We start from the raw sequence: 13,147 nt of genomic DNA on the forward strand, positions 1-13,147 counted from the left end.
ACCTTTTCTTCCAATAAAATTCTTCTTTTAAGAACCTGCTTGATTTTTCATTGTTCTTAAGATCCAAGGGTTTGGGTCTGTGTTTACCTGTACCAATTGGTGAGGATATTATTCTCAAGCCTTCCCCAAGAAAGGGGGTGTAAGGCTTGGGGGGATACTTTGGGGGAAGACGTCTCCAAGTGGGCTCTTTCCCTGTTCTTTGTTTAAATCACTTGGTGGTGGCAGCATACTGTTCAAGGCCAAGGCAAAGTTTGTACCTGGGGAAGTTTTTAACCTAAGCTGGTAAGAATAAGCTCAGGGGGTCTTTCATGCAGATCCCCACATCTGTACCCTAGAGTTCAGAGTGGGGAAGGAACCTTGACAAGAGTAACCATCTATCTTATGATGGAAGGCAGTGATGACTGCAGGATGCACCTTTACGTAGCTTAGAGATAATCCTGATGTTTTTAGTTCTAGGATGTAGTCTAGCAGAAGCAGTACTGGAGAGGATGTAGGTGTAATAGGTCTTGAGTCACACTAGAGCTGGAATCTCTTCCACTTTTGAATATACACATGACAAGTAGTTTGTTTCCTGCTATGTAGCAGCATCGCCTTTACATCCTCAGAGTGGGTCATTTCTAAGCTTTGGAACCATCGAGGAGTCACTCCTTGAGCTGGAGAACCTGTAGATTGGGGTGACGGATCTGGCCAGCATCCTGAGAGAGAAGATGAAGAGTGGGCTGAAGAGTGATTAGCAGACAAATCGCCAGTTGAGTAAGTAATGGAAATCACATTGTCTTGGTCACGTGAAAACTATAAGAATAACCCTGGCTCTTTCTTTTCTTATCTTGAGCAGGACCTTTGATATTAGAGGAATTGGAGGAAAGGCATAGAGGTGACCTGTGTTCCAGTATAGGAGAAAGGTGTCTCCTAAACAGTAATGAACCAGGCCCACGCAGGAGCAGAACTGGGAGCATTTCTTGTTTCTGGCAGTGGCAAATAAATCTATCTTTGGGAATCCCCAACATAGACCTCTCCATTCTCCACAGCATATTTCTATTTCCATTTGTGATCCTGGGAAAAGTTTCTGCTGAGAGTGTCCGCTGTAGTGTTCTGTATGCCCGGGAGGTAGGCTGCTGAGACGCTGATGTGGTGGTGAATGCCCCAATTCCAGAGTTTGCTGCCTCGGCACAAAGGGAAGGTGATCTTACTCCTCCCTGGAGATGTATATAAAACATACATTAGATGTTTTCTATCATAATCTCTATATGCTTGTCTCTGATCAGTGATATTCCTGACTGCTCTGAGTGCTAGTAAGTTGATATGCAGTGTGGATTCGAAAGGGGACCATTTGCCTTGAACAGTGTGGGTGTCCAAGTGGGCTCCCCATCCCAATACAGATGTGTCTGTCATCAATATTAACATTGGGGGTGGTTGAGTGATGGGAACCCCTGCACAGACATTGTGAGGATCTTTACACCAGTCGAGGGGGTTTTGACCGTCGAAGGCATGATTAGAAGTTTATTTAAGCTGCGGCTGCTTGGTACATATACTGTTCTCAGCCACCCTTGATGGCAGCGCCTGTGGAGTCTCGCGTGACTTATTACAAAGGTGCCTGCTGCCATGTATCCTGGTAGTTGAAGACAGTTTCTGGTCGAGGTCTGGACTGTCGAGATTAAGTTGTCTAAGGTGTTGAAGCTGTGCGGGGGGGAGGAAGACTGCATCTAGGAAGGCCCCTACAAATTCCAATGTCGTTCTGGAGTTAAAGTGGACTTTTGGACATTTAGTTGTAGTCCCAGCTGTAAGACCAGGTCCATAGTCTTTTGTGTGGCTCTCAAGGCATCAAAAGAATGTGCTTTGAGCAGGAAATTTTCTAGATACAGGAATATCAGAATTTCTTGTTTATGACGGTGCACTGCTACCACAGAAAGGACCTTCAAGAACACTCTAGGTGCTGACAATACTCCGAATGGGAGCACCTTGTATTGAAAGTGATCTTGATCCAGAGTGAAACTCAGAAACCTCCTTTGGGATGGGTGGATTGTGATATGACAGTAACCATCGAGGGCCGAGAACCAGTCCCCCGGGTCCAGAGATGGGATTATTGTTGCCAGAATAACCATTTTGAAGCGTTGTAACTTTGCGAATCTATTGAATGATCCAGAATAGGTCTAAGACCGCCGTTCTTTTTCAATATCAGGAAGTATTTGGAAGAGAAGCCCTTTCCTCTGTGTGGAGTGGGAACTGGTTCTATAGCACCTAGGTTCAGAAGATAGTTTGTTTCCTGATGTAAAAGGTGCTTGTGAGAAGGGTCCCTGCAGAGGGAGAGGAAAGGAGGCTGGGCAGGGGGAGGGAGATAAAAAGGATTGAATATCCTGTGGAGATGATCTCCAATACCCACTTGTTTGTGGTTATACATTCCCAGTTTTGACAAAAAAGAGTAAGGTGGTCGCTGAATGGGTGGAGATGTTTGGATTGTTGCAGCAAATAAAAATGGGTGTGGTAACTCTAGCCCTCGACCAACACATCAGAACTGGTGTTTAGATGCAGACGGCTGTGATGTTGATGATTGTGGGGAAGCTGTTCTCCGATTCTGTAGTCATTGTCTCTTCCGTTCCGGTTCATAATGCCAGTGGGGAGAAGGCCATTGACCAGGCTGGGATCTCGGTGACGTCTTGTTGGAGTAATCTCTTTGTCTAGTCTCGCTTCCTGTTCCCCAAGCCAAATAAATCCAGTGATTTCCAGTCCTTGTCATAGGGTGTCAATTTAGCATGGTGCTGTCTGCCACATTCATTTACAGTGTTGACAAGGGCCTTTGAGGATGGGTGGGAAAATAAAAAGTCCAGGTCCTTAGAGGGAACATAATATTTTTGTCCATTCTCTTGCATGTGGGAGGTATTGTGGCTGATGTCTGATAGGGAGCACAATGTGAGCTGATGTTGAAGTATGTAGGATGTCAAGCAGCTTATATTGGGACTCCTTCATTTCTTCAAGCAGAATATGTTGCGAATCTACTACTCTCTTAATGAGATCTTGAAACTGTTTGACATTGTCTGCCAGGATTGGTAGGGGAGGCATAATGGTTCATCAGAAGAGGATGAAGAGATGTTAGTTGTTGGAGTAATCTCTTTGTCTAGTCTTGCTTCCTGTTCCCCAAAACATCTCCTCTTGTGGGTCAGCAGGTCTGGATAGAGAAGCTGAAGGAGATTGCCTTCCTCTATCCCAATGAGCGACACTAGGGGGCCTCGAGAATTGGTGCCTATAGGCTGCTCATGGGTCCCAGTATGGCCACTGAGGTGGTGCAAAAAGCATGGGTGGGGACACCGAATGCCAGCTGGGTGGGCTGCATCTCTCGTGGTGCTAAACTCGTTCTGTAGAGGTTTCGGGATGACTTGCTCCTTGGTATTGGAACGGGCAACCTTCCACAGAGACTGAAGATAAATCGTCGTCATCATCTTCATCATCGCTTGACAAAGATGGAGCAGTCATGGATGCTGAGGGACTGCATGTATGTCAGGGGACTGAGATTGGCAGGTAACGAGATCGTGTCAGTGTCGAGTAGGGGAGGATCAGACGTCTCTGAGACGAGTAAGTCTTTAGAAAAATGAAATGCCTGCAATGCCGGAATAAACAAGGAAGAACTAACTAAGGACAGGGAGTTGACTATTCTAAAAACAAAATAAAGGGAAAAATTTGAGGGGGAAAAAGGAAAAGAAAGCAAGTATAAATACTAACTAACAGAAACTCTATGAACTAGCACTATTAACTCAAAACAGAAAGTAAGATGTGGATGAGGAATTCCCAAATCGAACGCCGCTGAGACTCCATTTGAGGCCAAAGGCGACTGAGAAGAAACCGAGGGCAGTTTGCACACACATCACTATATAGCCCTGAGGCAGGGCACGAGATGGGGAGAGTGCATGTGTGGACCAACCGGACACTGCTATCTAAAATTTCCAAGATACAGGAAAGCAAATACACCTAGAGTGGAACACCCATAGGGATGCTACTCAAAGAAGAAGAATGAGATCCAATGTCTGGAAGCGATTAAACACTGAATCTACCAAGGGATGTGGTAGATTCTCCATCACTTGGAGTCTTTACATCAAGACCAGATGTCTCTCTAAATGTATTAGTATTTATGATTTGTATCACCGTAGCACCTGGCAGCCCCAGTCATGTACCAGGTCCCCACTGAGCTAGGCGCTGTACAAACAGAGCAAAGAGACAGTCCCTGCCCCAGGGAGCTTAGGATGTAAGGATAAAACAAGAGACTAAAGATGGATACAGACAGACCAAAGCCCTAGTTTAACTAGACAACTGGGCTTGATGCAACAATCCCTGGTGGCATTCTCTGGCCTTTTGTACAGGAGGTCACAGTACATGATAATAAAAGTCCTTTCAGGCCTTACAACCCAGGAGGGTGCTGACTTCAGAAGTCACCTCAAAAGCAGCACCTCAGTGTGGTGCCAGAGGGCCAGGCTGTATTCGCTCAAAGGTTCACTTAGGTTACGGAGTTCAAAATGCTGCTTAATATAACAAGGCTTCAGCCTGCAGCTCTCCTGCTTGCGGAGCAACTTTCGACTTTAGGCTGTGGAACAACCTCAGGGCCCACATCATGTCAGAAATTCTGCTTTGTCACTGCATCAAAGACAAATCGGAATGACAAGATCCACAGGCCACATTTTGTAAAATACATTTTGGCCATAGGTACCAAACTGACTGACATTAAGAGAGACTCCGATGCCACACCACCGTGATGAGTATGGCATGAACAGAGAAGGTCAGATCCACCTTTGTTGAGTCACCATTTACATCAGAGAGAGTACATAAAAATGGCCATATTGGGTCACACCCATGTCCTGTCTTCTGACAGTGGCCAGTGCCAGGTGTTTCCGAGGGAATGAACAAAACAGGGCAATTCATTGAGGGATCCATCTCCTGCTGGGCAGTCCCAGCTTCTGGAAAATGCTACATTCTGACTGAGCAGTATTTTCCTCCCCTTTGCTCTGATGTAAACGGCAAGATCAGGCACAGAGCAATGGTAAATTGGGCCCACAGGATCAAAGAGTGATTCATGGAATATATTTCAAAGCTGTCATTGCTTGTTTTGGTATGGTTGAATAAATCTTTTTCACAGTAGTTACACACTAACTACACCAATCAGGAGTGATCATTTGAGGCAGAGTCTGGTCTCTGTGTAGATCACTACCTTGAACTGCAATAAAGCAATAAGCCCCTGTAATTGGATTTTGCAATGGGCCCTGGACCATTCAGTAATTAATGAGCTATGGTAAAGCTAACTTATATCAGCAATAGTCAAAGCTGGATTGCAACCTAAGCAGTAAAGATACCCAGCCCCACAAACGTGGCTGCACTTTTGGGGGTGTCACTCTGTTAGATCCCCTTCACTGCATGCACCCATTGCCTCCCCTACCCACAGCCACGACCTACATACACCTTGTAAGATTAATTAGGTTCCTGCCTTTATGCTGGTCCCTAAGTGCTGCACCTTCCCTTTGAAATCCTACCCGCCATGAAAGCGCCGAGAAATGACACATGACTGTACCCTTGCCCCCACCTGCCTGCAATCTCCTATGTCTCCTTCATCACTAGCTCCTCCAGCCAGATGTACCCCTGGCCCCCTAGCTGCCAATCCAACCCTCAGATGTGCCACCTGGATTACAGAAATCTACTAGAGGCTCACAAAACCAAGACCAGCCCTGGCTAATAAGGGAGGCATATAATTTCCTGATTAGCTGGTCAAAGCTGAGAGCTTGAGATGCAGCTGAGAACCACAAGCGCCAGTTGGACAGAGTGCAGCGTTAGGCTCAGAGCTGGCTATCATTCGGCTGGGGATGGAGTCTGTACACATGGCATGAACAGACCATTTCCTCAGAGCAAAATCCTGCTCTTGGCAGTTGGGAACCAAGTGAGGTATCGGGGAGGGGCAGGGGAGGGAAGAGGATGGGGTATCAGGGAAGAGATGTGTGTGGAGAGGCTGTGGGTGTCCGTATGTTCCCAAAGCCATCCTAACACTGCGGGCCAAGACAGCTCACAGTGGATGGGGAAGCAGCACGTGAGGCATGTTGTCCCAAAAGCTGAGAGTGGCTGTCCCCGTGCCCCCGGTAGTGAAGCGTTGGTGGATGTGGCAGCCAGGCTCTCAACCCAGCACTTGCTTGATGATCATAAATATTAACACTAATAATTTGCAAATGTAACTATTTGCTTCCATACAGGATCATGGTACAGTGATCTACTACCAATGTTCTATGCTAATACAATACCTCAAAATTTGCTAATATAACATAACAATCCCATTCCACATCGGGTACAGAAGGATCCCCCAAGTGTCTGCTGTAATTTTTGCCCAGTGCATGTTTCAAAATACAGTACTGTGTCAGCGGAAGACTGGCCCAGCGTGCTGGGGGGAATAAGAGCATCCGGCTTCTCTAATAAATGGTCTGTACAGACTAGGTATGAATGTAGGTTTAAGCTGGCTGGCTGGCTGACTGAGCTCAATCCATCCCCAGCAGCAAGCAGGGAGGTCACTCCAGCAGGAGATTCTGAACAGACACAAACCACACAGGGTAAGACAAGCAAAGAGAGTAAGAGGCTATGGATCAACCCAGAGTCTCAATTGTCACAAATCAGGGTGTGAGCAGTCAGGCCTACTGGTCAGAGCGGGAGCCAAGAAGCCAGTATCTATGCCCAAGGAGTGAGAGCCAGAAGCAGGATTCAGACCCAGGGTCAAGAGTCAGGAACCAAGCGGGGCTGGAGCAGACTGGAGCAGGACAAGAAGACTGGGAATGAAGCTGCAGGCATGTGCATTGAGCAGTCTGAGGTCAGTCACTGCTGACTTCCTTGGCCTGTCAGGTGGAGTGGTCAATCAAGCAGCCCTACCGTGGCTCAGCTGTGCTCAGAGTCCTAGGCTGCCTGGAGATTGAGCCGCTACAAGTCCTCTCCCTGAGGCTGGTAGAGATCCAGGCCCTAGGCATTTTCCCCCTTCCTGCTCATTGCCTATCCCCTAACATCTGTGCCTGGGCTGGGGAAAGGGAACTGGAGTTAACCCCTTGTATACTGGGGACCCTGCACCCTGGCACAAGTCTCTTAACCTGAAAGGCCTCTCCTTGCCCCTCACAGAAAAGGCTGCTGGGCTGGCTGGTTCCTCCTCCACCTACCACCAGCACCGTGCATCACCAAGGATCAGGTCAGCATTTAAAGTAGGTGTCTGAGGGCAGTGGAGAGGCAGGTGGCTGACTATAGGTGCCTGACTTCTGGGGCAGGGATCCACACAGAGGAAGTAAGTGATAGGTGGGGGAGGGGGCTGGAACGGTGGCCTACACTGGGAAGGTAACTGGTTGGGGAAGAGCTCTGCAGAGGGGTGGCTTGCGTTAACGTAGCATTACCTACGCTTGTACCACAGCATCTTGGCCTGTAACCCAGCCACCTCGACCCAGTCTGTGTTATTCCCCCACAGACAATTTCTAATTCTATCTGTGATCGAATCACTTGGCCGTTTATTCCGTTTCAGACGAGGACAATCTGCAGACTGCAGTGCCCAAGAGCTGCAGGCTCCAGAGATCAGGGTTTTTCAAATTGCTTATTGCAGTGATACAAAGCTGACAGTAGTTTGTGCCCTGCCTGCCTGGGAACCTGATGCCGCAGACCTCCATCGCATGAGTAGTTGACTGACTGCAGTGGGATGGTCTGGGTGACTAAGTGCTGGCAGGAACGAGCCCGCGGCCATGAAGTTGAGCAGCATAACTCAAATCGTCACATTTGCAGAGAGCTGGGAAATGAATCCATCAGGTCAGGGGATGAGCAGGCAGCAGGGGAAAGTTTGATGGAAAGATCTTGTGGCACCAACATGTAGCTAAATATAAGGAACAACTGGCCAACTGGTAGGGCTCTGACAGAGAATCTGACACAATCTGTGAGGATTAAACCCCTCTGGAGATAGCATGAACAAGAAGCTGAAGGGAGCCACGATCTGGTGTTGCACTCTCTTCCTATTAGAACACTGCCCTTGGTGTATCTCTGTCACTCAGCTTCAGTCATCCGGAGACATCTACATCTCGTCGCTAAAGGTCACGTGGCAAAACAGCGCTGCTTTGTCCTCACAGGCATCCACTGTGTATTCAGTTTATGCCAGCATTCAGGCTGAAGTAGGTACCCAGACTGGAGTGCGGCCAGGCCTCTGGGGCTCACACACCTCTCGGGGAAAAGGCCAGGGGGTCTTTAGTAACAGCACCATTTCCTGAAGGCTACAGCATCTTGGGTTTTCCTTGGCAGCTGCTTCAGTATGGACTATATTTGACATTGCCTAGCCTGTGAGATGTACTAAGTCCTCAGCCTCAGCTGGTACAGTGGCAGGGCTTCTAGGCTTCACCAATATATCAGTGATATTGATTTTTCTTCTACAATTGAAAGGTTAAATTGCAATGAAATCACTGCTAATGCCGACTTGATGATAGCAGCCGAGAAATCATAGAGCCAAGTTCTCTGCTGGTGCAATCTGATGGAGCCCAACTGACTTTCTATAGTACTCTGCCAACTGACAGAAGCAGAGAATCTGGCCCACAGCTTTAAAGCAATCGGGTCTTAAAGTAATATAGAAGCACTAATGAATGATGGCTAGCTAAGTGTTGCAGGCAGTCTGCCAGGACTGAATTTACTGTACAAGAGACTAGATGGATGGTTGGGGCAAAAATATATCTCCCATCAACTCAACATTAGGATTGTTCTAAGTACTTTGTTATCAAGTCATTATTCTTGGAGACATCCACTTCTGAGCAGGATGTGGAAAAATACTAATTTCATACCATTTCATTATAGCAAAGCTGCACTGGCCAGCTCTGGGCATGTGACTATAATTGATTTTTGTTGTTGTTAACTTTACTGTATTGCTTCCCTGTGTCCTGGAAGCTCTGATCAATAATGATCTGATGACAGCTGTATGAGGTTTTCCCATCTGTAGAATGGGCATAATAGCATCTACCCACAGGACTGCTGTGAGGATTAGTTAATGAGCCAGTTTCAGATCTAGTGTAAGTAAGTGCGGCTCCCATGGAAGCCACTGGGCTCAATTCAGTGGGAACAGAACTGGGTGTGAGGTGGTTAGAAATTGGTCAGGAAGAGGATATAAGAGGCAGTGTACTTGTATCAATGTGGCGTTCAGTAGGATTCAAAGTGAGTGAATTACATGCCCAGTGGCTGTAAGAGAAAGCAGGAAAAGTAACTGAGAGGACAGTGTACAAGAAAGCAGTCTGCTCACTCCTCTGGTTTACCATGCACTGCATTATCCCCAGTGCTCAAAGGGCTCCATTCATCCCTGGATTAAGAGGGCGTAATGTCCTTGGCTTCAATAGAGCTGCGATTGCTTACGCCCGGGGCTGGGTTTGGTCCCCTAAGTATACACCATGCTGATCTTGCACATCCACTGAATACCCAGCAGAGAGGGCTAGGAATCCCACGCAATGGCGAGGGAACTCCCCACCTGTCCATGTCAGTCCGTATACGTTGTATACAGGGAGAGACACTCACATGCCGGTTTTATCCCAATGAGTTTGGCGTGGCCACATCGAGTTATGCAGCTGATCCTTAATGTCCCCAAAGGGCTCTTGGCTTCCGTTTAAGACCAGCTAAGGAGTTTGCACTGCTGTGCAGAAACCTTGGATGTCTGCTAAAGATTTCTGGCCCGAGTGAGCGTGCCATGGAAAGGGAATTGAGGTGCTTGGGAAAGGATGGAAAGTGTCGCTGCCCCCGCCTTCTACAGCACTGTTGCTTTAAGACACCAGTGTGCTATGGAGTCAGGGGTGGGAAGGGACAGATTGAGGCTGCACAGGGCCAATATTCTCCAAAATGTTCCTCCTCTCCCTGTACACAGCCCCCTTCCATGCCAGGCCCCCAGCCCCCAGACTAACTCGCAGGCCAGATTCTGACTCCTCAGAATCCCAAAGGAAGCCGCCCAGCTCACCCCACCAGCAGCTGGCCAGCTGCTGTCAGCTGAGCTGCCACATCTCTGTCCAGGATATTAGATTCCTTAATCCCCTCCCAGTTAAACTAAAGCCTCTTACCTTCCCGTCCGTGGTGACTGCAGCAAAGATAGTGGAGGAGTAAGGGGCCCAGGCAACGTCCCCCACAGCAGAATTCAGGTCAAAGACGAACATCGGGGTCCTGGAAAGAAAGGCCCAGGGTGAAGAAGATCTTGTCCAATTACATGTCACTCCTGAAGAAGACTTTCAAGATGAAACACTCTGATGCTATACCCCAGGCAACCTGTGCTGGTCAGAGCAGCTGAGCCCTCATCCATGTTGCACTGGATTGTCACAGATGACAACCCCGCAGGAGTTCACAGCTGACAGTGCCCTCCTTCTCTCTCCCGTGCTGCCAAGAAGCAGGGTTAGGGGATTTTCTGTTTCAGAGAATGAAGGAGCTATTATGGGAAAGTTTGAGTGAATGTTTGAATGAGGTGAGATTAGTGGTCAGTCATCTCTGCCTATAGTGAGTTTGCTAGTCTCTGGTTCCCATGAAGATTGGCTAACAGTATCATTCCTCAGGTGGGACACAGCTGTGATGAGAGGTCCTGGTTGCAGAGGGAGAGCGGATCTCTCAGGTAGCCGGGTCCAATGCCATGCAGGGCTTTGAAACATCAGGGCAGCCACCTTGAACTGCAGTGCCCTGTTTTGACCTGTGTGGCCTGGATCCAAGCCAGTGGGCTGGTACCTGGTGTAGCTCTGTTAAAGTTTTTAAATCATGGACTGCAGGGCATCTCACCCTAGTCCTAGATACACTTACACAGGCAGCAATCCAGGGCTGTACCTGCTCTTATTACTGAAGGAACTGCTACGCTCAGGAAAAAGCAAACGAGGAGGGTAAGAGAGAATAATAAGCAATAAATCCACTTAATGGTAAAACTGTAACCATAGATTTTGGCAGACAAAGCTAGCTGCACGCTGCACGTTTATATTGTGAGAGCATAAATCACACTTTCCAGCTGCCAAGGCCAGGACACAGCAAGACTTACTTTATGGTGTGGTCCCAGATCTTGACAGTCCAGTCAGAGCTGCAGGAAATGAAGACTTTCATGTGGTAGGGATTCCAGCTCACTGCGTCAACAGCCATGTGGTGAGCATCAAAGATGTCCAGAAACTGGCTTGAATAGGATTTTGAACACTGCAAAGGAACCAGGGATTGGCAATGAGAATCATTTGGCTGCTCTGGAAGGGTGGTTCTCCACCCTGGAGGCACCCCTGAGCAGCTTCTCCAAAGAGGTAGGAGTTGTGACCTTTTCTACCAGATCTAAGCGTCATTTAAAACATGTTTCTCTCCTTTGGCATGGAATACTGAGCCCTTCTGAGTGTCACAATTTCCAACTCTCTACCAAGAGTCTAGCTCCGTCAGCGAAGTTAACCTGAATGGGAATGCGCTGGTATTTTTAAAAGGTGGTTTGAGCAGCCACGCATTTTAGCTCAGACTTGAAATTTCTGCCTTGCTAGATACACTGCGACAAATCCATCCAAGTCGGTGTTATTATCTGAGTGTGCGTGTGAGAGCAGGGTCATAACCATCCAATCCCGGCTCTTTTAGTGACAGGAGCTATGGTTTCAGAGTAGCAGCCGTGTTAGTCTGTATCCGCAAAAAGAAAAGGATTACTTGTGGCACCTTAGAGACTAACCAATTTATTAGAGCATAAGCTTTCATGAGCTACAGCTCACTTCATCAGATGCATGCAGTCGAAATACAGAGGGGAGATTTATATACACAGAGAACATGAAACAATGGGTGTTACCATACACATGTAACAAGAGTGATCAGGTAAGGTAAGCTATGGTGCCATAATGCACATGGCGAGATGGGCTTGTTTGCCTTGGGAACAGGGTTTGGGAGTAGTTCTGGGTGAAATAAAGCTTATGGCTTGTCCTCTGATTTGTAAACGTCTGGGTCTAGCAAGCCTGCCATTGATCAGCACTCAGACTCTCCTGCGCTTTGGGGCATTCCTGGCTGGCATGACAGTTTGGTATCCACTTTGCTCCTACTGACTAGTACAGAAACCCTTCCCTGCCCCATCAATGTGCATTTAAACAGAGTGTGGCAACTCCCACGTTTTATTATGGTCAGGAAGTGACAGGTTCATCATTTATTAAACCGGAGGATCAAGCCCTGGATTGGAAGTTTGAAGAACCAGTCTTAGTCCCTGCTGTGCTGTGTACACTGGGTGGTCTTGGGGGAAGTACTTAATAAGCCTAAATATTCCAACACAGGTGCCTGCAGTTAGGTCAATGGCAGCTGTTGGCAGTTAGCACCTCTAAGATCAGCGGAAGTGATTTTGTTGCCAAAACATGGATTTAGCATAAACTTTAAGGCCACAAGTTTGAAGATGTTGGCTCTAAACCCACAGGAACAATCACCCTGCCCCACCTTGCAGGGGATTGTGAGGATAGATTAGGTAGAGTTTGTAAAGTGCTATAGAAATGTGATGTATTGCTAATTAGTTATCCTTTTACTGCTAGGAATAGGTCTGGACATCACGGGAGAAAGAAGCTGTCTTTCCAAACTGTCTTTCCAAATTCCATGGATTCGAAAAGCTAAAACAGGGAGGAATCATTTGAACAAGAGCACCAGCTCCTTAATGCTATGGTAGGGACCAGCGAGGACACATTTGCAAATTGCTCTAGCCGCCTTGAGCTGACACACATTCACATACCGCTGACTCAGTGACTAGATCTCTAATGCCAAAAGCACAAAATGATGAATTATTACATAGAATTGCCAGCTGCTTAGTACATGAAGGGATCACCCTGAGGTCTGCGGTGGCAATACGATATTACCACCCCAGGTAAAGCAGAGCCACTGGCAGAGGTGCACTTTAGCTTTCAGTGACTGCTGCTGTGGGCACCAGTTCAAAGGCTCCAATATATGAGGGTCGTAAAGAAGAAGAATCACTTAAAGCAAAAAGAAAGTCCTTCACAAACAGCCCTTCCTCAAAGGTGGTCGATCTTTGGGCCTGTCTGCACGAAACAAAAAGCATTGCAAGAAACCACTGGTTGGATGGTCCCTCCCAACCACATTTCACATGGCAGAGCTTCACATCCGGACATTTTCCCCCAAAGCCCTTGTTCCCACCATGGGCATCAGCAGCCTGAGAATCCACAGGTACCCACAT

At 47.6% G+C, this 13,147-nt stretch overlaps 1 protein-coding gene across 4 annotated transcripts in view; it reads right to left on the reverse strand.

The window, feature by feature from the left end:
- Positions 1–13,147, reverse strand: part of DNAI1 (dynein axonemal intermediate chain 1) — a 275,448-nt gene that overhangs the window by 104,966 nt on the left and 157,335 nt on the right. For all 4 annotated transcript variants that reach the window (XR_012158826.1, XR_012158825.1, XR_012158827.1 and 1 more), the window contains 2 exons: positions 11,009–11,157; positions 10,059–10,158 (listed from right to left, as the gene is read on the reverse strand). Coding sequence is in view for 1 of the 4 variants with exons in the window: in XM_073343359.1 (XP_073199460.1) it covers positions 10,059–10,158; positions 11,009–11,157 (249 nt within the window). In the remaining 3 variants the exon portion in view is untranslated. The remainder of the gene's footprint in view (positions 1–10,058; positions 10,159–11,008; positions 11,158–13,147) is intronic.

Source organism: Lepidochelys kempii, chromosome 5, assembly GCF_965140265.1.
Source record: "Lepidochelys kempii isolate rLepKem1 chromosome 5, rLepKem1.hap2, whole genome shotgun sequence".
Taxonomy (NCBI): domain Eukaryota; kingdom Metazoa; phylum Chordata; order Testudines; family Cheloniidae; genus Lepidochelys; species Lepidochelys kempii.